Source organism: Larimichthys crocea, chromosome XVII, assembly GCF_000972845.2.
Source record: "Larimichthys crocea isolate SSNF chromosome XVII, L_crocea_2.0, whole genome shotgun sequence".
Lineage (NCBI taxonomy): Eukaryota > Metazoa > Chordata > Actinopteri > Sciaenidae > Larimichthys > Larimichthys crocea.
In genome coordinates, this window is record NC_040027.1 from 15,459,156 (window position 1) to 15,482,208 (window position 23,053).

Consider the following 23,053-nt stretch of genomic DNA (forward strand, 5'->3'; position numbering starts at 1 on the left):
TAAAATGTGACGGTGATTTAGTAAGTGGTGGTAAAATTAACGCTGCAATTATGGCTCCAAACAGGAAATGTTAGAAAGAGAAGTGCGGACACTTTCCCACCAAATCAGCTCTGGTTCTGTTCAGGATTCAACAACAGTCAACAAAGTTTTTTTTTTACAATAAAAGCTCTGGTTGCCAGAATTTTATGGTATCGCTTTTTCTAATATCACGGTAAAAAGTTATTAGTACTGTTTATTTCACATTTAAGGTTGGCGTTTTATTCCATATTTTAAAATATCTGTAGATTTTATGATGAAAAACTGCCAAACCATGACATGGCATTAAATATCACAGTGATTTACTTCTTTAAGCAACAGTCTCTAATATAAAATACTAATTTAGTCTATATACATTAAAATGGTTGTGAAATATGACTTGTTTTACCGGAAAACACAGTCATACTTCCTGGCATATTTACGGCCTTTTACTGTCATAGTTTGGCAGATTTTCACCATAAAATCTACAGACATTTTTTTTACAGTGTATAGAATAAACCTGCCTTCTATGTGTACGTTCTTTATCTGAACAGGGTTGACTGCATTTTAACGTCTGTCATGATGGTGGCACTTGGAGAGCTGAATATTTTCGGAGGTGGTACAAGTTTGAGAAAAGCTGATTTAAGGAGTCACAAGCCAAAAATGTTGCAAACCACTGGCTAAATCTTTGACAAGGCATTGTATTTTATAAGCAATCATTGTGTTTGTGTAACCATGGCTGTCAGATAAATGTAGTGGAGTAAAACATACAATAGTATGGTAATAGTCATAGCATCTCAAAAAGTACACTACTTGAGTAAACATACTTTCCACTGCTGGTAACATAATTCTACCCCAGGGACTTTCAGCTGAAATAACAGCGCAGATAGTAACAGTTGTTTAAAAAGGCCGATGTTGTCCATGCATATGCCGGATACGTCACCAGTTACAACTCATTCATTGCCAAGGCTGTCATTTGTACACAGTGGCAGCCTGCAGCATGTCCTGAGGTCCTTTTGATGTTGAAATATTACCTCAGATCTTCCCCTGACAGCCTGTAATTAGGCAAGACAGGGCCAACTGAGAGACAGCGAGGTGGACGGACAGATAGTAAGCTTCAGGCAAACAGACAAACAAAAAAGAGAGTGCCACTTGTAAACAGGAAAGAGAGAGAGAGGGGATGAGGCCACATGTGCAAACACAGAGGAGGATTTAGGCACCGACTGCCGCGTGTTCATGTGCATCTATCTTTTATGCTCCTCTGTAATTATTTGGTTTTTGTGATTTTCGAGCAGCCTTCTCTCACTAGTCTAATATCTACAGTGGACACAATGCCACATATTTCTGTAGTCTGGACACAGATCTCAAGGGAAAGTCAAACTCAAGCTCAGAAATAAGAGATGCAGTCTGCTTTAAGCTACGAGTAACCTAATCCCCCTCAAACGGTAGGTGATGAGTAGGGTGCTGGTTTGGGCAGGGTCGAAGTTCAAGCATGTGTGGGATACAAAGTCAACAGCGCAGTATTTAAAGGATGATGTTCCCTGAAATGCAGCTATTTATACCAAATTACAGCATGCACCTCAGCGAGCGAGGGAGCGAGTGCACGGCTGGGTCTCTCTCTGCCAGAAGCATTGATTTGAAAACACTTCCAATCAAACAACGTCTGCATCAAGTTACAGCTAAGCTAAGTAAGCACCGGGTGCCTCTAGTGCAGTGTTTTGAATGTGGGGTTGAAATTACAGCCTTGGCTGTGTGATTAGGGTCTGTATGTGAGGATGTCAGTCAGCCTCCAAATTCTGGAGGGAAGGGTTGCTAATTGAAATGACATGTCAGAGAGAGATGCAGCGATAACACACTCCTAATGTGGTTCCTCTGCATTTTAGCCTATATTTGTGCATCAAAGATCAAGTTACAGCCAGATAATGGAGTGATCGTGTGGGATAAAAAAAACAAAACAACAACCCTTGAATGTTCCCTGCCTCTGTTTTCCAGCTGTCTGAACGAATAAAAAACACTAAGTGTGAGTACATTATCCACTCCCCTTTGACATTCACCACAGGCATTTCACATATTTCGCTGTCATAAGCAATAACTCTTCCATTTCTGCTTTGACAAAGAGCTTATTTACTCTGATAAAGATGGTTTCCTATTTACGCATCCAGCCAAGAGAGCACACAACAACAAGGCCTTAAAGGGAAAAATCCACACCCCTGTTCCTTAATGCTGTCATAAATCGTCCATCTTGTGGTGACCAGCGCATTCCTGGACTTAATTTGTGGTCAGTTTTTTTTTTTTTTGTAATTTCACTTTTTGTTTTTCTCAACTTGATATGTACGCTTGTACTTCCACGACTTCTTTGTTCCGCAGAATTCGGAAAAAGCCTGCGCTTGGATGAAGAGAAGAGATTTGATAGCAGGACAAGAGCAACAAAGTTAAAAATAAAATTAAAATCACATGATACCATGGCTCTGTGCTGCGTGGATTTCTATCTGAATGTCTGAATGTGAACAAACGATCAAACAAACATGGTTACGATTGAAGTTTCAGCGCTGGATAGAGACATTTTACACAGCATTGTGGATGAAGAAAACATCCTGATACGTCATCATGTCATGCACAAAATGTTTTCTAACTTATTCGGACAATAAGGTTGACAAGAAAAAGTGTTTTAAGGTCAATTTTCTCTTTAAATTAGTAAAACAGGTAAAAGATTTTCGCAGTTCCATGTAGTTTGAAGTTATATTCTCAGCACAATAATAAACAGTAAACCTCTCTGAAACTCCAGCAGCAGCTAATAATACAGTACAGTACATTGCTTTTATATTAATCAGTTAAATAATAGTGCTAAATAATGGCAAATGACGATTATAATGATGAAAAAACATAATAGAAAAGGTGTAAATTATTGTATTGGAGGTGAAAAATAACAAATATTCTGGATTTTTGCATGCTAAATGACATATAATCAATCAATTCACAACTCAGACACAGAAAACAACGACATAAAGTGCCATAAAGAACAATAAACAGTGATAATCTATTGTATTATACCTACTTTTTTTGTTTTTTGGTGCCCTAACATGTAAACTAGAAGCTGTACTACACAAGGATGTTTGAAAAAAAACAGATAAACCCATAGAAAACATAACCATTTGTATTTTAAGTTAGAGATGCCAATAGGGTGTCAGTATTTTAGTTCACTCAGACTGTTAAGCCCAGAAATGTGCAGGGTAGATCCCTGAGATTAAGTTCCTGATGGCAGGGAGTCCACATACTATACACAGCAAACACAAAAAGACAATGTATCATGAAGACTTTGAGGTCAGCATCAGCTTTTACTTGCAGAAAGACCAACAACAACATTGAGAAAAACAGAGATCAGCCATATGTGCAGATAAATAAACTACTGCCTACTCACTGTGATTACACACAAAGCCTCCAAACATGGCCTTACGATCACCTTAACCTCTCCAGAACAATTATTCCATTGAACCGCTGCTGAGTCTGCTCGTACGTATTCTTAACTCTTCAGATGAGCGTCGGGTCGAGTTACAAAATAACTTGATCGAGGTAGAGAAGAGGCCTCTGTGTGGACATCTATCACCCACATACCACAGGAGGATACCTACATACCACCTACGTAACACCTACTTAACACAGAGGAACATACACACCATCTCCATGACACACACACACACACACACACATATAGAAAAGCAGGACATGTACTGGAGGGACGGGAATCTTTTTCAAAGCTGTAACTCGAGTATTCAACATTTCATCAGCTGACCGCAGTAAACTCTGAGAGAATCGAAGCAGCCATAAATGAGTCAGTTGTTTAACTTTTCCAAAAACACACTCCTAACTACCCCGCCACAATAAAGCAAACAAAAAAAAAATGTGCGTGAGCTTGACACAAGGCATTCAAAATAAGAGTCACATCATTTTTACATTAGTTACACTTCTTCTGTAGCTTGTAAAAAAAAAGAAAGAAGAAGAATTGGTGCCATTTCTGCACAATAGAGGGATTAGTATGATGCAGTAAACACCTCCAGACAGCCAGAATGACACTTAAATCATGAAAACCCAGACATGTATTTTATGTAGTTATTTGAGCTTATTGAGGAAGATGCTGCATTTTACATAGCTATAAAAAATATTGCTGTATATGCTGTATAGGCTGCTGGAGTGTTGATGACCTGACTAATCCCTATTGAAGAGAAAAAGTTAAGAGAGCCGGATCTGCAAGCAGAGCACAGAGGAGTTTGAATCTGGTACTGCATCACTTCACGCGTCTCTTCCACTCTTCTGCTCTGCCATGCAAACAGCAGCGACTTCACGCACAAAAAAAAAAAGTACACAAAGTTCAAACATGCAACAAAAGCTCCCACTATGAAACACTTGAAGGAAACATTTAAAGGTGCTCACAAAGGCTCCAGGAAAGGTGGTCAAGAGTTTGAAGTCCTGACTTGAAAACACTGATAAAGAGTTATAAAAGAAAAAAGAAAAAGGAAAAAGGATGACTTACTTCTGAGATGTCTTATCCTTTCAGACCATTTGTTCACAGATGGATTTAGACTATTCCAGTGAGAGTCAAGACGGCTGGATGTTACAATCCGAGCCCTTCTCTCTCTCGTTCGCCCACTCTCTGTCCGTCAGTCGCCTTCTCCAGGACTCACTGGGCTGATGTAAGACACCCCTGCACATAGGAAAAAAAGAGAGGGAGAGGAGAGAGAGGGAGGGAGAGAGAGAGAGAGAGAGAGAGATGGAGGCAGGAAAAAAAAAGAAACCTTCACATTCTGTGGATTCTTGGGCGCGTGCCAAAGTCCCAGAATTCCACATGCCACACATAAGGTTTCAATTAAGTTTGAATCCAACGCTCAATCAGAAAGCTTTCTTCCTCCTGAAAAGAGCCTTTCTTTTGACAGCTAGAGGCTGAAGCAACCATAATGCAAGGCAAAGCTTGTGCTGAAGTCATTTCTCTGTCAAGTTTATAGCATGTTTATTTGTAGTGGACTGTATTACGGGTTTTCAAATCAAGCAAACGCTTCAATTATATCTTCTTTATGTTGCATTTCTATGCTGCACATCTGCTGAATGTGAAAATAAAGTGCTGATCTTTGACTGCACTTTCTTTAAACTCAGTGACACTCAACGCCGCAGTTCGTCACGGCCTTAATAGCCAAACCAGATCCACGAAAAGTGTGAGTCAAGTGTCAGAGCGAGGTCGTCCTCTAATGACGTCATGAAGTGCGTTGTTTTTTTGGTTCTGAACCATTTGACCGGACTCTAGAGAATCGACGGCTATTTGGAAACGTGAAGGTTTCAATTCAAAAAGACACTGGCTTTAAGTTTGTACTTATTTCTTCATGTGCCTGTTGTGTCTTAATGAGGAAGCCATAATGTCCTGCAGTAAAGTGACTCCAGTGGCTCAGAGGAATTTATTGGACTTTAAGGATTTTATTGTATACTTGAATGAAGATTTTATTCAGATGTTTTTGCATTTTTAGGCATGCTAGCTCCCTCTAAGGATCGCAAGTGTTGGTCTGTCGGCCCAGATTGAAATATCACAACGACTATTGGATGGATGGCCATAAAATACAGTTTTGTACAGACATTCATGGTCCCCAGAGGATGATACTTACTTTGTTGACTCCCTAACTTTTCTTCCAGTGTCTGAGGTTGACATTTGTGATGTGTTTCAGATGGATCGTCATTAAATTTGTTTATAAATGTCCAACTTCACAGCAGAAATAAACATGTTTACAGCCTGGTACAAAAAACTGTTTTGGTCTCTACAGCTAATTTCTCCATTCATGTCTGAGTCTGAATATTTATATAATTCACTTGGAGGAACCAGTTGAGGTGGCTCGGGCATCTAGTGAGGATGGTGAGGTGTTCCGGGCACGTCCCTCCGGGAAGCGGCCCCGGGGAAGACCCAGGACACGCTGGAGGGACTATGTCTCTCGGCTGGCCTGGGAACGCTTTGGGGTCCCCCTTGTAGAGCTGGACGAAGTGGCTAAGGAGAGGGAAGTCTGGGCCTCCCTGCTGAAGCTGCTGCCCCCGCGACCCAACTAACGGATAAGCGAAAGAAGATGAACGAACAAACCTGTTCAAATTATATTAAGGCTTAAAGTTATGCAGAATTAACAATATGGCCGCTTTGATTGACAAGTGTGTGCTGTTAAAGACGGCTTGTTTGAGCACCCAGGCATCATTCAGCTTGTCTCAGCTGCACCAACGCTTCGCATTTTTGCCCATTTTTAGGTCAGCCGAGAAGCGGCAGAGGAAGGGCTGCCAAGATGGTGGCAACCAGAGCCACCACACTCTGAGCTTCAAACCGGCTCTTCAGAAATCTACGGGTGACGTCACAGATACGACATCCATGTGTTATACTGTCAGTGTATTAGACACTGAAAAGAAGATCAGCAGCAGAACTTCATATTTAGATTTATATTAAATACAAACTAGGACACCGTGTTTTTCTGCTAAAGTATCCGCACTGCAGGTATTTCACATCATAATGCAGTTATGGACCTGGAGAGCAAGAAAGAAAATTAGAACGGAGCCACAGAGAATATTTCCTGAATCGCTGCAGCAGAGTTGCATGCTCTGGCCCATCTTAAACATAAACCATGTGCTGGAAACTCTGATTCAAGACACCAGGAGCTATAATGCAAAAAACACACCCTGCAGAGGCCAGTGAAACTCACACATTCACACATTGTTCACTGATTTGTCAGGAAACTTATTTTTAACCTGTGCATACACACACACACACACACAACCACAGCAAATGCTGTACGGCAAATATATAGTACACACACACACAAAGACAGCACATTTGGTGGGTTTTCCAAGTAGGAAAAACTTTTAATAAAGATGATAGAAATCATAGCATCTCTTAAAGCTGTATAATGTCTCATCTTCAATGATTAAAAGCAGGAAAGAAGCAGATATTATAAATACCCCCCACAGTCTGTACCATGTACCTCGATTACATGCGAGTAAGAAACAGCTTTCAGATCATCTCACGTCAAGTCAAAGTTGTATAAAAATCACAGAGTAAAATGAGTAGATGGTAATTTCCACCTATAGAGCATCTATCAGTAAATATAAAAATAAGTCTCATAAGCAAAATAAATAGAAGCACCTTAAGACTGCTTCATCCAGTCAGTGTGACAGGGATTTCGTCCTTCATTTCATGCTGTGTTCAAGTGCTCTTCAAAACAAATAGGAAGCAAGAATGACTTCAACACACAGAGCAAAGAAAACCTGCCACAGAAAAGTAAACGGCACACGTCTTCATCTTGCTCGTTCGTTCGTTTTTTGGACAGCTTCTTTCGTGAACACATGCACGCGACATTTCGTTATTGCACAGCGATGACATCACAGTTTCTCCCCGCAAATGTTGAGAGACAAAGGGAGGTTGGTCTTTGGGTCGTCCCTCTATCTCTCGCTCGCTCTCCCCTCTTTATTGTCTAAACCCCGTTCTTCACCAGCTCGTGGACTCCACTCTCGTCAATCATCAGGGTTGGATGAAACTCTCGTCCCTTCACCAACTCTTCGAGCCCCTTGAAGAAGTAGTAAACAACATCATCAGGACCATTGTGCAGAGATTGATTATTGCAGGTGGACAGCAAGGAGCAGGACAACATCTGGAGTTTCCATTTAACACACTAAAAGCTTTGCCTCCTTACCTCTCCCCCGTAGGACACCAGCGGGGAGATCTCACATTTGATTGGCAGGTCTGTTCCGTCCTTCAGGCTGCGTTGGAAAAGAAACGAAATCAGGGAGGATCAGAAGAAAAAAACAAAAAAGAAACAGAGTGAGCGGTTCTGTCATGAAAAGGCAGAGAGGAGAGGGGCTGGTAGTTGAGAGAAGCAGCTGTACATCCTTGACACAGCTGTTCTTCTACTGCGGCTTGTGATTAGAGTTCAAAAAGGCAGAGAATCAGAGCTTCATCATTCCCAAACACGAACAGTGATTAGTCCTTTGACCCCCTAACTTCCTCTAGAAGAAAACAGATGAACGACAAAGCAATGCGGTGTCGTCTCCTCGCAGAGGAACTTTCCACCACATTGCCGTCACTCAGCTTGTTTCTTTCTAGGTAAAGACAACAATCACTAAATCGCAGATCAGGTACATCAGGTGCTGTATCATGAGAATAAAAAAGGAAAAGCTGAATGACAAAGTACAAAAAAAAGAAAAAGAAAAACAAGCACAGCCCGAATAACATCCGTGGGTGCCACGAATATTATTGAAGCACATGCTCATTTAAAAAACAAGCAGGTGGATTTGAACTCAAACTAGCAAGCGATGAACGGCTGGCCATGTCGGAGCTATTCCACACACAAATCAACAGGTTCATCATCTGTTGCCGAGTCGTCACTGATCGCCAGAAAAGTGTGACTGTTGCCCATTGCCCAGCATGCAATACAATTAGTAGCAACCATCTGATCTGTCAGCAGGCCATTATGACTGTACGTCATCCGACCAGGACGCTAAGAGGACTGCGTTTTCAGCTGATCTTTGCTGTCACTTCCTTCATCATCTTTTCAGCGGTAATGACGGGAAGGAGACGCCAAGGATCAGGAGTAAAGTTATTTAGTGTTAACACGTCTGAGCGAGAGGGAAAGAAAGCCAAAACCCCATCACCATGCACTGCGAGTACTGCAGGGGGATAATAATTACTTTCTGTTGCCATCATCTGTGATGCCTGCTGCTCCGTCTCTGGAAACATTGCACGGGACACACAGGAGCAAGACCAAGCATGAGAGAATGGGAAGTGAGAGTGTGAGGCTAAAAGAATATGATGTGTATAATAAAAAAAATAAATAAAAAAAAGCCAACGCATGTACACAAAGTGTAGGGAGTGAGGGAACAACCACAAACAGCCTGTTTCTATGTTCATGCCAAACATGATGTGTGTGTAAAGTAACATGATGTAACGTGACGCTGTGTCTAAGCAGGCTGGCTGTGGTCACCTCGGTATAGCGGGCACGCGTCTGCCGTTCTCGTCGATGAAGTGGCCCCCAGCGTTGAGCACCCAGCGGTGGTGAAGCGACATGAGGGAGTGCCTGGCAGTGGTGGGCGTGTCCTTTCCGTCCTGACTGTCTGCGTTCTTCAGTGGAGAGAACTCGTCCTCCCGCAGCACCTCGTACACAACAAATGTCCTGTTGGGGGAAACCAACAGACAAAATAATGCACCATGCAACAATCACGCAAAGTCATGTGACATTATGTTCTTTGGTTGTTCATGCCTGTATTTCTTATTTGACACTGCATATATTTGGAGGGTATACGACGATACTTGGTATAACGAGCTACGATTCAACCTTGCTGTAAAAATAAAAATCACTAGTCGATTTATAGAAAATTAAAAAGGTCCATTGTGTAGGTTTTTAGTGGCACCTAGCAGTGAAGGTGCGGTCTTCAGCCTCTCCTTTCAAGCATGTAGGAAAAACTGTGGCTATGAAATTCAGATAAAAGTTCATATACTGAGCCACTGTTTGGTTTGTCTGCTATGAGCCACTGTAGAGAAACAGCGCTTTAACGTGGTGGAGTCCACGGAAGATGACCTGCCCTCTGTATAGATACAGAAACATACCCCATTCTCGCCAATCCTACTCACTGGACCTTTAAAGAGACTATTTTAAATATTCGATTTATCATTAATTATCAAGCAAAAAGGCCAACCAGTCTCCTCTTCCAACCACTCAAACGTGAGTTTTGCTGCTTTTCTCTGTTTTGTATAATTGCAAATAAAGAATATTTCATTTTTTACTGTTGGGACAGAAAAACAAGCAATGTGAAGATGTTGGCTTGGGTTCTGAGAAATTATGGCAGGCCTATTTCTTTTTTTGATATTATTTTTTTAGCCTTCGTTGATAGGACAGATGAAGATTGACAGGAAACGTGGGGAGAGACATGGGGAATGATATGCGGGAAGGGGCCATGCAGGTCGGGGCTCGAACCCGGGCGCCCGTGGCGTGCCTTCGCATATGGGGCGGCTGCTCTAAACGCTAAACGCCGCCCCGGCAGGCCTATTTCAACATTTTCTGATATTTTATTAAATGAAAATATCAATTAAAGAAAGGTTATCCTTAGCTTGCTACGGTTTTGACTTTTGTAGCACCTTTCTATACTTCTGACCACTCAAGGCACTTTTATACTACACATTAATTCATACACGGCATTGGCTGCCATGCGAGGCGCCGTCTGCTCATCAGTTTTTAGATGTAACCATTCACACATATTCACACACTGATGGCACAGTCTTCGAGAGCAATTTGGGGTTCAGTATTTTGCCCAAGGACACTTCAGCATGCAGACTGGAGGAGCTGGGGATTGCAACACTGATTAGTGGATGACCCGTCTACCTCCTGAGTGGCTATGGCTCAGGAGGTAGAGAGTATCTGTGTTAATTGGGACCTCTCTTATAGAATCAACACAAATTAATAAAAGCGAAATAAATCATTTTAAATCCCACCGATTATCTCAAAAATGTATTGTCACAAAGCTAAAAACTGCTGCTTTTCTTAGACTAGTTTAAGACTAGCGCTGTTCCTGGAAGCTTGCTAGTACCTAATCAGGGCAAGTGCTCTGTTACACAAAAGGTGTAATAAATGAAATACTAACAACTTGACTGGTAAATAACTTTGCAACCACGAGAGCTTGGCCAAACAGCAGAAAAAGGTCTTGCTGCAGAGTGAGTCAGTCCATCTGGATTCTGCTAAAGGACCATTCAGCCAATCCAGGCACAACTGTAATCCATCTCCTGAGCAACACCGAGAACTATTTCTCATCCTTTTTACTTTGAAATACGGCGAATAAACCTCGAAGGAAGCTGGACATGTCTACAGTGTTTTTCCATCAGTCAATCATTACAGGAATCCTTTCATTAGATGTAAAGTTCTATTAGAAGTGGGGTGACTCAAAGCTGATGTCATGCAACACTGGAGGAGGTGGAATGAGCGAACAGCTCATAAACCTCCATCCTCCTGCAGAGAGTTTGGCAAGCTCGGCCTGCTGGACCAGACCTTGGAGCAATGGCAGGACTGGGGCTGGTGGGATAGGGATCGGGACTGGAAAAAGGGGTTGGTTCATGCATGGAAGGACAGATCAAGGACCAGTCAAACCCCAGGCCCGAAGGCCTGCCAGAAGAACATATGCAGCCCAGCCTCGTCTCAAAAAGGAACATAAGATATTCATTGTATTCTTGGTGCTTTAAGGCTTTGGAGCTTGAGTCTGTCTGCTGATGCTGCCACACATTCTGTGCCCTCTATGGAAAAAAAGCACATTTTAACTCACTTGGCAAACTGGAAGATGTCAAAGACAAACTTTTCCATTTTAATGCCATTTGGTTTGTCCGGTTTGATTAGTTGACCCTCCCCATCCACATGTGGGATCTTCTTCTGGGCCACGTGGTGCTGCAGCTGTGGCTCGTACTTCCTGATATAGAAACAGAGACCAAAAAGTGAGAAAGAAAGATGCTGGTCGGGCTACAAGAAACCACAGCTGTTGAGCAACAGATGAATACGTTTTGACAAAGAAGAGCCCAAACTGAATGAAGTGTTCAGTGTGCATTCGTCTTACTGTACTATATCTCTGAGGAAGGAGAAGCTGAAGAAGTGATTCGCCACGTTTCCTGCATTGAACATCAGTCGCCCGTCGGCACTGCGCTTCTCAGCAGTCGCCAGGGTGATCTCGCTGTATTCTACCACCTGATAACGCCCGTCCACCTTGCAGACCACACCCACCGCCTCTGTCGGATTGGTTTTCTCCACCACCTGGAAACCAAACAACACAATAAAACACTGTAATTTTTACACAATAAACACCTCCAACTATTTCACTGATTTTGGCAAAACTGTTTGCACCGTCACCTCCACCATAACTATTTACAGGACTTTCCTGGTGGACAGTAAAATAAAACTGCTGCAAACTGAAATGTTAGTGTTTGTATCACAGGTGTTTGGACCACCAGGAAGAGGAGGTTTTTCAAGATCAGGGTGAAAGCTGACGGGGGAACTGAGCCTGTGTCGCCGGGCTCAGCTTCCTCCATGGACATAATGTCAAAGGGCAAAAAGACAACCAGGACACTGACGGAGAAGCTAAGGAGAGAGTGACCGAACAAGTAAATCTGGGACTGACTTTTAGTCATTAGTGAGATTTTTGTGAAATGAAAGGATGAAAGACAGACGCTGAGCTGGACTTCTTGCTGTTGGACTAGTAAGTAATATTAGCTGACTGCTTTATACAGCCAGCAAGTTAAAGTCTGCGCTGAAAGAAAAAAAACAAAAAAAAAACACCTCTCCCCATCTGTTAGTTGCTAATGACAGAGTGGAGTCCTGATGAGGGGGTTGGTGAACGGGGTGGGGTGAGGGGGTAGGGGTGGCGGAGAAGCCACATGAACTGTAGTGGAGCTTAGTAATTTATGATGGGAGGGTGGGACTGTGCTCTGATCTGATCCTTCCATGTCTGCTCCGCCGCACAGCTCGTAATGTCAAACAGGAGCGAGGTCTGGACGATCCACACACAGTTAAATATTTCAATGTATTAAAAAAAAAGTATATATATTTCAGTGTGGTACTATAAGAAATAACATGTAGTCAAACAGTCTGAGCTGGTAGAAGATTTTCAGACACTCTGAATTGAAACAAGAAATCTTGTTTACCTTAAATGACCCGAGAATATAGGAAAACCTCATTTTGATGGAGTTTCCATGGTAACATTTCTTTCAACTCTAATTAGCAGAACCTTGTCTGTCACGAACGTATGAATAACTCTAAGGTCATATCCTATTACCCAATCAGTAGATCATATGTTCTGTCTTTGGATTTTCCTGATTGCTGTAAGTCTGCTCTCTCTCCCTCTGCTTCACTGTTTATTGATACTTGGGTCTCTTGTTGTTGTTGGTAACCTTGGAAACAACTACTCAAACAATTTACAGCAGGAGACCAAACTGCAACAAGCCAATCAGTGTTTCACCGGGACAACCAACAAATCACTTCCAGCTTCACTCTGTGTAATTACTGTGCAATATTGATGAAGAATCTATTTGAATTTTGATGGGCCAGTTTCTTTTATATCACCTGAGGACAATGTGGGTATTTTCTGTGGATATATTTCAGCTAACAGCACAGTGTTTGAGCACAGGCTGTCCAATCGAGTCACAGCTGCATTTATAATCAAATATTAATAATCACCAAAATACCTTTGGAAAATATTTAGTTAAACCATTATGTGGTATTTCAGTAAGTGTCTCTTTGTCAGCAAAACTTCTATTTAATGTCAAATTTTAAACATCGTTTCATATTTTTATTTTGTTTTCTGTTGTTGTAACACTGGACTGTAGCTATTTATAGCATTACTATCATATATTATGATAGCAGGAGATGATAAGTCACTGTAACGACAAAACTAAACTGGATGGATACTGGATGATCCTTCTAAACTTATCGGAAACCGATGGACCTGTTCTGTGTGGCACATCCCAACTTATTACAACAATTTACTGCATGTACAGTATACTGGCTGTGCAAATACATGTTACAAGCCAAATAAAAATAAGAATTCAGTAATAATCAATCACAGATATGGTATATTTGCTTGTGGAAAAACAGTTTTTGCCTTCCCAAACTGAAAGTACACTCTGTCCAACGACACGGTTTAGGAAAAAAGTGGCATCTCCTCCACTGAACTCGTGTGACATCTGAGACCATGACGAAAAGTGAAGAAAGATTCTGGGCTCAACCCTAAAATTTCCTAGAAAGCTGTAATGGGCTTATTGCTCAAGAAGAAGGAGAGAGGAGGACGACGACAGGAGGAGGAAGAGTGGGCTATATCGCCACCCAGTGTTGAGTTGTGGAAGATGCAAATGACCACACCTCTTAACACAAACAGAGACACACACACAAAAGACATTAATCAACATCCGTCGCCCTTTAGGACATCCTGGAATTTACAAGAGTAGACTGACTGATCAGACTGGATCACATTCAGCCCATACTTGTGGCAATCTGACAGGCGTCCATGCTTGAATAAATAATACCGACGTTTCTTTGCTGCGTTTATTTGCTGTTAATTGTTGTCCTAAAAATGCATTACCTGACCTGACAGAAACATGTTTTAATGCTCGGCAGAACACGACTTAAGACTTTTATGATGACAAAAATAAAAAAAAGGTAAAAGTGACGTCATGATTCTATAAGAAGAAGCTCTATAAATTAAAAGATCTAAAACCACAATGTTTCATACCTAATTAGCATTTTAATTCATCTTGAGATGTTTTTAAAATCCTTAAAAAGTGTAGGAAGAAACAGACAGCAATAGACAGAGGCGTGACCAACCTTGGCTCCACAGTCCGCTCCTTTCTGCACACAGAAACCAACAAAGGCGGGGTCCGCCACTTTGACCAAGATATTATCTACACAATACACATGGATGAATTCGACCCCCCTCCGCTCCATGTCATCCAGGATTCCTTGGTTCCCTAGGGCTCTGTAAAGACCCCCGTTCCCATCTGAAATACAAAAAAAAAAAAAAAAAAAAAACACTTGTTTGAAACACACAGATTCAACTTGGCAAGTGAGACTCAGCACAAATCCTGAGTGGGCTCACCAGGGGCCATGGAGAGCTTCCCTTTGCTCTCCAGGATGATCTTGCCTCTGTAGTCCATGGCTGGTAGCATGCCCTGCTGAAAGAAGACGACGTTGTCCTTGCCCAGGCCAAAATAGTTGTGCTTTGAGAAGAACTCCTTGGTGGACTCCATTGTCCTGCCGCTGGTCATGATGTACCTGAAAGCAACACAGAGGGAGGTTAGTGCTGGGTGTGGATACATGCTTAGGAAAACACTTTAAAGTTAATCAAAATATATTTAAAACATTTTTTAAATGCTGTAGAAAATTTCACAAAAACGAAACAACAATGCTGACGTCAGCCCGAGCCAGAGACACGGTATAAAGTTTAAGCATGTGACAGACAATAAAAATGTAACAACATCCATATCTGACATAATCGCCAATAACCGTTAAACCTTAACTACGGTGGAGACTTTATGCTTCCTGACACCCTCATCTTCTACGCTGTCAAACTGTACTTGGATCCACAGCTAATCCTTTCCCAGTAATACAATTTCCGTGACTGAGTGCCCTTTGGTGCTGGCAGTGATTTGACTCAGTAAATCATTATTAAAAAAACAACTGCGACAATAACTCATCACGGATATAGAGACAGTATTTGGTAGTTTGGATCTGTTTCTTTTTTTAAATAAAGCAGCAATTGAACTGACAGGCAAACTTACTGAAACGCCTTAGTCATTTCTTCTTAAATAACACGACGTCTTACCAGGGAATACAGCACTTGATTTTGTGCTTCTGCTCCGCCAGCTGTTGCAGCTTCAGTATGCGTTCAGCCTGGATCTGAAAGAGAGTTTTGTGGGACGGCAGACCCACGTCGTACATGCCTTTGGGGTAAGAGACCCCCAGTCTGGTTCCCTGGCCTCCAGCCAGCAGCAGGACTGCCACTTTACTCTGAGAGATGCTGTGTAGACCTGAAAGAGCAGAGTAAACAGTATTATGAATACGTGTCCTAGATAATGAAACATAACATAACATCTTGACGTGATGATACACCACACATAGCACAATCTAATCTCTAACCTAGTGCATTCTTATTGCCTTTGGAAAAACATCTTGGATAAGTAATAAAAGAAATTAATCCCGATAACATTTATTAATCCTTCGCACAACATTTTATGACTCGTCCTATAGGACTTTGACAATGTGACATTGTAAATTGGCCCTAAACTAAAATGTGATAACTGCACTTAATTGCCTTTATTGTGGTTCATCGGTTCCAGTTTATCTTACTGCTTACTGCTGCTACGTGACTTGATATGAAATACTTCCTATGAGTGCCAAGAGACAAGTTTATACCAGCAAGCCAGGGCGGGCTTGCTAGACTTTGACTACTCTTCTCAACCTACACGCACGGTCCCGACAGAGCGGCGTGACCTCATGAATGAGGGTCAGGCAGCAATGGCATTTACGTCAGGCACGAATCAAAACCAGATGTTTTCTGCTGCCTGGTTTCTACTGTCATCCTCCCCAAAGAAAGAAGAAAAACTCAGCAGACCCCCACTGCAAGGATTGCGCAAAGCAATAATGAACAATGCAAGCTGACTTACTCATACGTCACATATCTTAAGAAAGAGGCTGGGAGAAGTTTGTGTGCTTAGACAACCACACAGCAGACAAAGAGCTGGTTTTCTTAATGTGGACTTCTAAATAAGGTTTTATATATCAGTAACACAATAATCAGGACACCTACTGCCCTTCTCAAGATCCAAGAATCTGGGTTACCATGTGATGTTTTAATCCCCTTGGCTTCTCAGTCTGATACCAGGAAATCTTTCCCCTCTCTCATCTGTGTACCTTCACTTCGTATTTGATAGTTGCTCAACAACACGACTTAATTGCTAGGCTGCAGTCTCTCTAGAGGATTATTTTCCCCCACAGTATCTACCCAAGTCTTGCTTGTAATTGCTCACATATCCTCTCATGCTTGCTAAAAAAAAATCCTCTTTGTTGCTGCACTTTGATTTTGATGGAGCTCACCTGTAAGCTCCCAGTCTTTCAGACAGTCCCTGTCCCTCGTCACGCTCCCCAGCACCTCCCGTGGCACCGGCTCCATGCGGGCATCCATCTTCTCATGTTTGCTGCTGCTGGACATCTCCATGGCGCTCTTGAAGAATCCATTGATCTCCTGAAAGTCCATCCCCTGCAGGTCGTGGATCAAGTCGGCCTGCTCTGTGGGGTTCAGCTCGTTCCAGAACTGCAGGAGGTGAGACTGGTCGGCTTCAGCCAACTTCTTGGCGAGTCCACTGGTGCTCGGGTCCATGATTAACAGTACTTTTGATTTAGCTCTGCCACACTGAAACACAGATTTAAATAAAAAGGGATGAGTGGTTACTGGTGAGCAAGGCTGTAGCTACCAACTGAGGATAGTAAGGTCATGTCCTCAACCATATTTCTGGAAATTTGAGGGTTTATAACATAGTACAGAGCGTGAATGTTTGTTCGTCTCTATGTATCCGCCCTGTGATGAAGCGGTGACTCGTACAGGGTGTACCCGCCTCTCGCCCAGTGCCAACTAGGATGGCTCCAGCCCGCACAACCCTGATAAGGATAAGAGGTTGGACGGACGGATGATAGAACAGCTCAACCCGGGTCACTGCAACCGTTATAAAAATTAGGATTTTACTGGGGTCCAGATGTTTTAACTCATAGATAGTGTGTGTGTATCCTGTCTTTTGCATGTCTCCCATACTTCCCTTAGTTGGCCTCTGATTTACTGAGGCTGGCAGGGAGAGACGATTATAAATTAGTGATACAAGGACAGGCTAGTGGAGTACCATATGGATACGAATCATAATGCTCATTACTGAGCAGAAAACCAAAAAAAAGGAATGTTATGATGTTATCTGCATCAGTGGGGAGGTGTCAGAGACAGCGCATTTTTACAAAATCTATAAGAACCAACTGTTAGAGCTCCTCGAGGAGCCTTTTCTCTGTAACAACTGTTAGAGCTCCTCGAGGAGCCCTTTCTCTGTGACAACCGTTAGAGCTCCTCGAGGAGCCTTTTCTCTGTAACAACTGTTAGAGCTCCTCGAGGAGCCTTTTCTCTGTGACAACTGTTAGAGCTCCTCGAGGAGCCTTTTCTCTGTAACCCCTTTTGTGTGTCGCACTGTTAAACACTCCTTCTTGTACAAGAATAATACATTCAACTTAAACTTTGATACTTTGAATGCAGTCCTCCTTATTCAAGGGTTCTTCTTTAAAAAAATCTCTTAAGAGCAGCCTTTTCGTACATGGGGCCCACCCCAGAAATTTGATGGTTATAAAGGCACGAAGGGAAGTTTACATACATATATTTTAAAAAGGAGTTTTAAGGCAGCTTGCCGTCACGTAGTAGAGATTAAATATTTGATTTTGTTGACAGATGATTAAAACCTTAGTGGCTGGGTGGGGTTGGACTCGTGATCCCAGTATTCCTACAATCCAAATTACTGCCAGTAAAACTAGTATGACCGGTGACACAATCCAACATGACATTTACATCTTATATTTCAACTGTATGTCTTGATATGAACCAACACCCACAACAGGGCAGCTTGTTGGACCAGCTACTGGAAGAGAGGGGCAACTTTTTTAGCATTTGAATGGGATGCTGAGAGCTAAAAGCAACATAACTTAAAATGAGACATAATTCAGATTAATGCTTTAAAGTTTTGTGTGTTCCCAGCAGGCAGTGAAGGGGACGCTACCTGAACAACCTTCAGATATGCCTCTTATAACTAAAAATAAATCATTTTATCTCTCTTTGAATTGATTATGTAATGAAACAAGCTGCAGTTACTAAGTTTCGTCCTCCGCACTGAGCGTGTTTCGCCGTGCAGGTCACATTCAGAGTGACAGCCGATGCTAACGCACAGCTAACCGGCTGCCCGCGTCTGTAAACAGTGAAGCTCGGTGAAAACATGAACGATAACATGAATGAAGTGATGAACTCTTACCTCTGAGAAGTGCTCCTCTCGGCTTTTAAGACCATTAATGCCAGTCGCCGCTGTGAGGTTTCGTGTACCGTGTGTTTTAAAGACGCCCCCCCACCCGGACTACACCTCCTGCTACGTCACGTTTGACGTGGCACTAACGGCTGAGTGTGTGTGATGCCTTCAAGTGCTGCTCGTAAAAGTGAGCTCCCCTTTAAAGGTGCAGCGTGCGACGTTTAAGAGCATCAGGGCCGTTTCTAGCTGTTTTAGAGACCCCTATGCAAGATGCTGTTTGGGGCGGGGGGGCCCCTATTTTGCAGATTTCTAAGGAGACTAAGGAGACAGGTAAGTGCCGATTGTGTTGTTGTTGAATGTGACATGTGTGCTGTGCAACCAATCACATAAGGATAGAAAATGTAAATTTTTTACTTTTGCATACTTCAGTACAAAGTATGTATTGAATAATTAAAGTGATATATGTGTAACGGTTAAAACCATAAAGTATAACTCAGCAAAGATGCAACAGTGTTACATTTTAAAAACTTGCAAACTAATTTGGACTGTGTACAGTCAACTGTTTACTCTGTATACATATTGTATTTTTGATAGATCTCACTATGTCTATACTGCCATATTGCCATATTTATAGTTATACTGATAATTTTGTTATACTGTGCCATATTGCCTTACTCATACTGTTGGACTGTTGTTTCTGTTTATATTGTTCATTCTGTTCATACCGCCATATTTGCCATATTTATATCTTCCAGATTTAAAAAGATATACTTTATTAATCCCTTAATTCACTCTATTTTTTTATTTACTTGCATTTTAACCTGGACACACACACATGCAGTACAACGGCATAGACATGCAAATGTGGAGAGAGATGGTGGAGTGATGGGCAGCCAGCCAGACCAGCGCCCAGTGAGCAGTTGGGGGGGGGTCGGTGCCTGCTCAAGGGCACCTCGACAGTGCCCAGGAGGTGAACTGTGGCACCTCTCCAGCTACCAGTCCCCCTTCCATTTTTGGTCCATGTGGGACTTGAACCGGCCACCCTCCGGTTCCCAAGCCAAGTTCCTATGGACTGAGCTACTGCCGCCCACTGTCTTTTCTTTTTTTTATTTTATATTCTTTACATCTTTTACTTATATTTTATATATTTAATGTTTATTGCTGTTTGCACCGGCATAAGAGGGAAACGCAATTTCAGTTCCCTGTATGTCCTGTACATATGGCAGCATTGATAATAAAGTTGACTTGAACTTGAACTTGAAGAGGAAAACAGACTGGAGTCCGTTCATGCAACAAATGCAGCATGTACTCAAGTAGCAAGTAAAAATAAATAAAGCATAGAAGTGCTTTACACAACAAATGAGGGCGTATGCCTGGCTACAAATAAAGATAAGTGTTTTTCCCCAAATATATTGAGGCTGAACTTGCAGATTGGGGGCCGCCTGGTGGCTATAGTGCCCTACGTAAATTTATAGTCCGCATATAGCAAGAAATGGCTCTGAAGAGGATATACTAGCAGAATTAAAATATGATAACCATAACTATGTTTTCATTTGCATATATTAACCTGAATTGAGAATTGTGTCCAAGTGTCCAATTGTGGCTCTTAGACACAATTGATTGTGACTTTCATTTGGATTTATTTAGTACTATAATGATATTTTAATTTAAGATCTTTTGTGCAGTTGTATACGCGTCTTCTTGCTTCATTGTATGCTTGTATTTTTTAAACTCGTGTCTCAGACTGCACCGTCTGTTTGTGTATATTTGCGCATTAAATGACGACACTACCCTGTGTATTTGACCCAGATAAATAAATAGCAGTATACACAAATGCTATGCTTGCATGCTCTGCAATTTTATGTCTGGCAAGTAGTCTGAACACGTTTTTGTCTCGTTCTTAGGTCTTACTTTTAAGGGTTAAATTCACCTCCCAACCATACAATAAGATTTTTCATCATCAAACATTCAATAAAAAGATGAAAATGGAAATAATTCAACAACAATTCTTCTTGTTTTAAATATTTGTATTTGAGGAACTCTTTTTACATTGTTTTATCATGTTAAATGCCATTGTGCAAATCTCTGGCATCATTCATCCAGAGGTCCTATTCAAGTCACTTGTACTGCTGAAACAAACAAACAAACATTACAAATGAGATCTGGACACGAATAAGTGTGACCTCATAATTCAAACTTTGACTATGCAGCTTTTGGAGCTGTATCTACTATTATTTGTAGCAAGTATCATCTCTATAATGGCAGCCCAAAAAAACTTCTTTAACAGCTTTAACCAGGCAAAGGCCGTAAGATGAGTTTTAAACACACATTACATTAAATCAATTCAGAATAAAAGGCCAGTTGTCATCAGACAAGACTAGTTCGGTGACTAAGGATTCGTAAGGAAGCTCCATTCAAACCTTGCTGGGTTCTTCAGGCCTGTCAGATGAGCTCGCTACTGGCAGCTTTCTTAAGATGATCTTGTTCTCACCCTCCAACAGCACACAAGTCCAGAGTTCATCCTTTGTTGTGCTGCGAGAAAGAGAGCCTGGGGACGAGCTAGAGGAGGACGTGCTGGAGGAAGAGCTGGAAGAAGCTTCAGAGGAAGAGCTGGAAGAAGATTCACAGAAAGAGCTGGAAGAAGATTCACAGAAAGAGCTGGAAGAAGATTCACAGGAATAGCTGGAGGAGGACGAGGTAGATGAGTTGGAAGAGAAGCTAAGGCGTGAGCTTGGAGGAAAGCCAGGAGGTGTTTGAGGGGCTGCTGCAGGGACTCTTCTCAGGATCAGTCTTGGGCTGTCTGGAAAGTTGGGGTCCAGCTTGATGACAGCTGTCCAGCTGTAGCGTTGATTAATCTGAAGACAGAAACAAACTTCTTTAAACTTGGCTGCAGGTCACATGAACGCACCATCAACTGTCTCACTATAAAGACCTTGCATCTTTGAATTTAAATCATATGTTCTGAAAAGTTCTCATTTTAAATTTTATGAAAATTTCAAAATATGAAATGAATTTTAAATACATCTTAATCTTAAATCTTACACGTTCCATCCTGAAACAGCTCTGGTCCGTTTAATGGGTCGTCACTTTTCTGCAGAGTTAAAAAAGGTGTGGATTTCCTAGAAATCGTTTCTGTGTTTTCCTGATAGAGAGTTTGTTTATGTTCAAATGATGATCATGTCTGAATGACGTGGAAACAAAACATAGCGACCACAGAATCCATTTATGTTCATCATACCATAGAAAGTTTAAAAAATGCTTAATTATCAGTTGACCTGTGGAGGGCAGCAATATGCATCTGTTGCGTCTACTCTGCCAGAAATTCAGCATAAGAAGAAAATCTTTAGTCTTTGGCTTTGAATGAAACCAATGTCGATGTCCCAACGACTACAGTTCCTTAAACGTCCACTTCAGGCTGGCTCCAGAATGCGTCAATCTCCATAAACCTCCATGTTAAAATGTCCAACTTCACAGCAGAAATAAACATGTTTACAGCCCGGTACAAAAAACAGTTTTGGTCTTTGTAGCTAATTTCCCCGTTCATGACAACTGTACTGAGGGTGAATTTTTATACAACTCGCCTGTTCAAATTATATTAAAGCTTATGCAGAATTAACAGTGTGGCTGTTTTGATTGACAGGTAAGTGCAGATTGTGTTGTTGTTGAATGTGACATGTGTGCTGTGCAACCAATCACGTGAGGATAGAAAATGTAAATTTTTTATAGATTAGAAAATGTAATTTTTTACTTTTGCATACTTCAGTACAAAGTATGTATTGAATAATTAAAGTGATATATGTATAACGGTTAAAACCATAAAGTATAACTCAGCAAATTTTAGACATATTAGAAACTGTCTCTCTTTAGACGCAGCCAAGATATTTATGCATGCTATGATTCTTTCCCATATGTCTTATTGTATAACATGTTGGGGGCAGGCTGGAGAAACAACCATAAGACCTCTTGAATCCATATACAAACAAACTCTAAAATGCATTTCCATCACTGTGGGGTACTGGAAAAATACAATTTACTGAGCTTTGAGAATTTTAGATTATTTTAAAATGTGTGCCTTGTTTATAAAATTTTAAATGGTTTGGCCCCTCCTCCACTACGTGACTTTGTGTATACTCGCTCAGTAAGCGCTATCATATCCTCCAGAATATCCTCTGTACGAGATGGTACCATACCATTTCGTCGCTCTGCATTTGGGCAACCAGCCTTCTCTGTGAAAGCCACAACTCAGTGGAACGCCCTACCTGACGATATAAAGAGCTGCAGCTCCATCGGTACATTTAAAACCAAATTAAAATGTCTGTTAAAGGATACTCAGCTCTGTAGCCACTGACATTGTGGGTGTATGTTATGTGCTATTGTGTGTAACTTTGTATTTTGTATTATGTGTCCTGTGTGTTTTTTGCTTTGTACTGTTTGTTATTGTGCTGCAATATGTTTTAATTGTGTCTG

The 23,053-nt window shown here is 41.6% G+C and overlaps 3 protein-coding genes across 5 annotated transcripts in view; all 3 read right to left on the reverse strand.

Annotated features, from left to right (window-relative positions):
* ddr2a (discoidin domain receptor tyrosine kinase 2a) overlaps nucleotides 1-4,766 on the reverse strand; it is a 29,816-nt gene extending 25,050 nt beyond the window's left edge. Inside the window, exon 1 of the mRNA XM_019279161.2 lies at nucleotides 4,544-4,766. The gene's annotated coding sequence lies outside the window, so the exon portion shown is untranslated. The remainder of the gene's footprint in view (nucleotides 1-4,543) is intronic.
* A 2,097-nt stretch (nucleotides 4,767-6,863) lies between these two features.
* uap1 (UDP-N-acetylglucosamine pyrophosphorylase 1) lies at nucleotides 6,864-18,757 on the reverse strand. 2 transcript variants are annotated; one of them, XM_019279154.2, is made up of 11 exons: nucleotides 18,596-18,757; nucleotides 16,638-16,953; nucleotides 15,367-15,571; nucleotides 14,641-14,816; nucleotides 14,370-14,542; nucleotides 11,614-11,807; nucleotides 11,329-11,469; nucleotides 9,003-9,191; nucleotides 8,710-8,748; nucleotides 7,716-7,782; nucleotides 6,864-7,589 (listed from the first exon to the last, which is right to left on the reverse strand). In XM_019279154.2, exons 2-11 carry the CDS (start codon nucleotides 16,918-16,920, stop codon nucleotides 7,497-7,499), a joined length of 1,560 nt encoding a protein of 519 aa, XP_019134699.1. In that variant the 5' UTR covers nucleotides 16,921-16,953; nucleotides 18,596-18,757; the 3' UTR covers nucleotides 6,864-7,496. The 2 variants fall into 2 exon arrangements, with proteins under 2 accessions (XP_019134699.1, XP_010743970.1); XM_010745668.3 differs by lacking the exon at nucleotides 8,710-8,748.
* Nucleotides 18,758-20,598: 1,841 nt separating this feature from the next.
* LOC113748028 (osteocalcin 2-like) lies at nucleotides 20,599-21,764 on the reverse strand. 2 transcript variants are annotated; one of them, XM_027290543.1, is made up of 3 exons: nucleotides 21,629-21,764; nucleotides 21,007-21,441; nucleotides 20,599-20,712 (listed from the first exon to the last, which is right to left on the reverse strand). In XM_027290543.1, the coding sequence occupies exons 1-3, from the start codon at nucleotides 21,635-21,637 to the stop codon at nucleotides 20,704-20,706; spliced, it is 453 nt and encodes a 150-aa protein (XP_027146344.1). In that variant the 5' UTR covers nucleotides 21,638-21,764; the 3' UTR covers nucleotides 20,599-20,703. The 2 variants fall into 2 exon arrangements, with proteins under 2 accessions (XP_027146344.1, XP_027146343.1); XM_027290542.1 differs by having other exon boundaries at nucleotides 20,599-20,715.
* Between the last annotated feature and the right edge of the window lie 1,289 nt (nucleotides 21,765-23,053).

Excerpts from the sequence above, each read along its gene's own strand:
- uap1 (XM_019279154.2), bottom strand. The coding sequence starts at position 16,920 with ATGGACCCGAGCACCAGTGGACTCGCCAAGAAGTTGGCTGAAGCCGAC. Across the intron at positions 15,572-16,637 it reads GAAAGACTGGGAGCTTACAG|GTCTACACAGCATCTCTCAG; the intron begins GTGAGCTCCATC and ends CTGCTCTTTCAG. Across the intron at positions 14,543-14,640 it reads GAAGCTCTCCATGGCCCCTG|ATGGGAACGGGGGTCTTTAC; the intron begins GTGAGCCCACTC and ends TTTGTATTTCAG.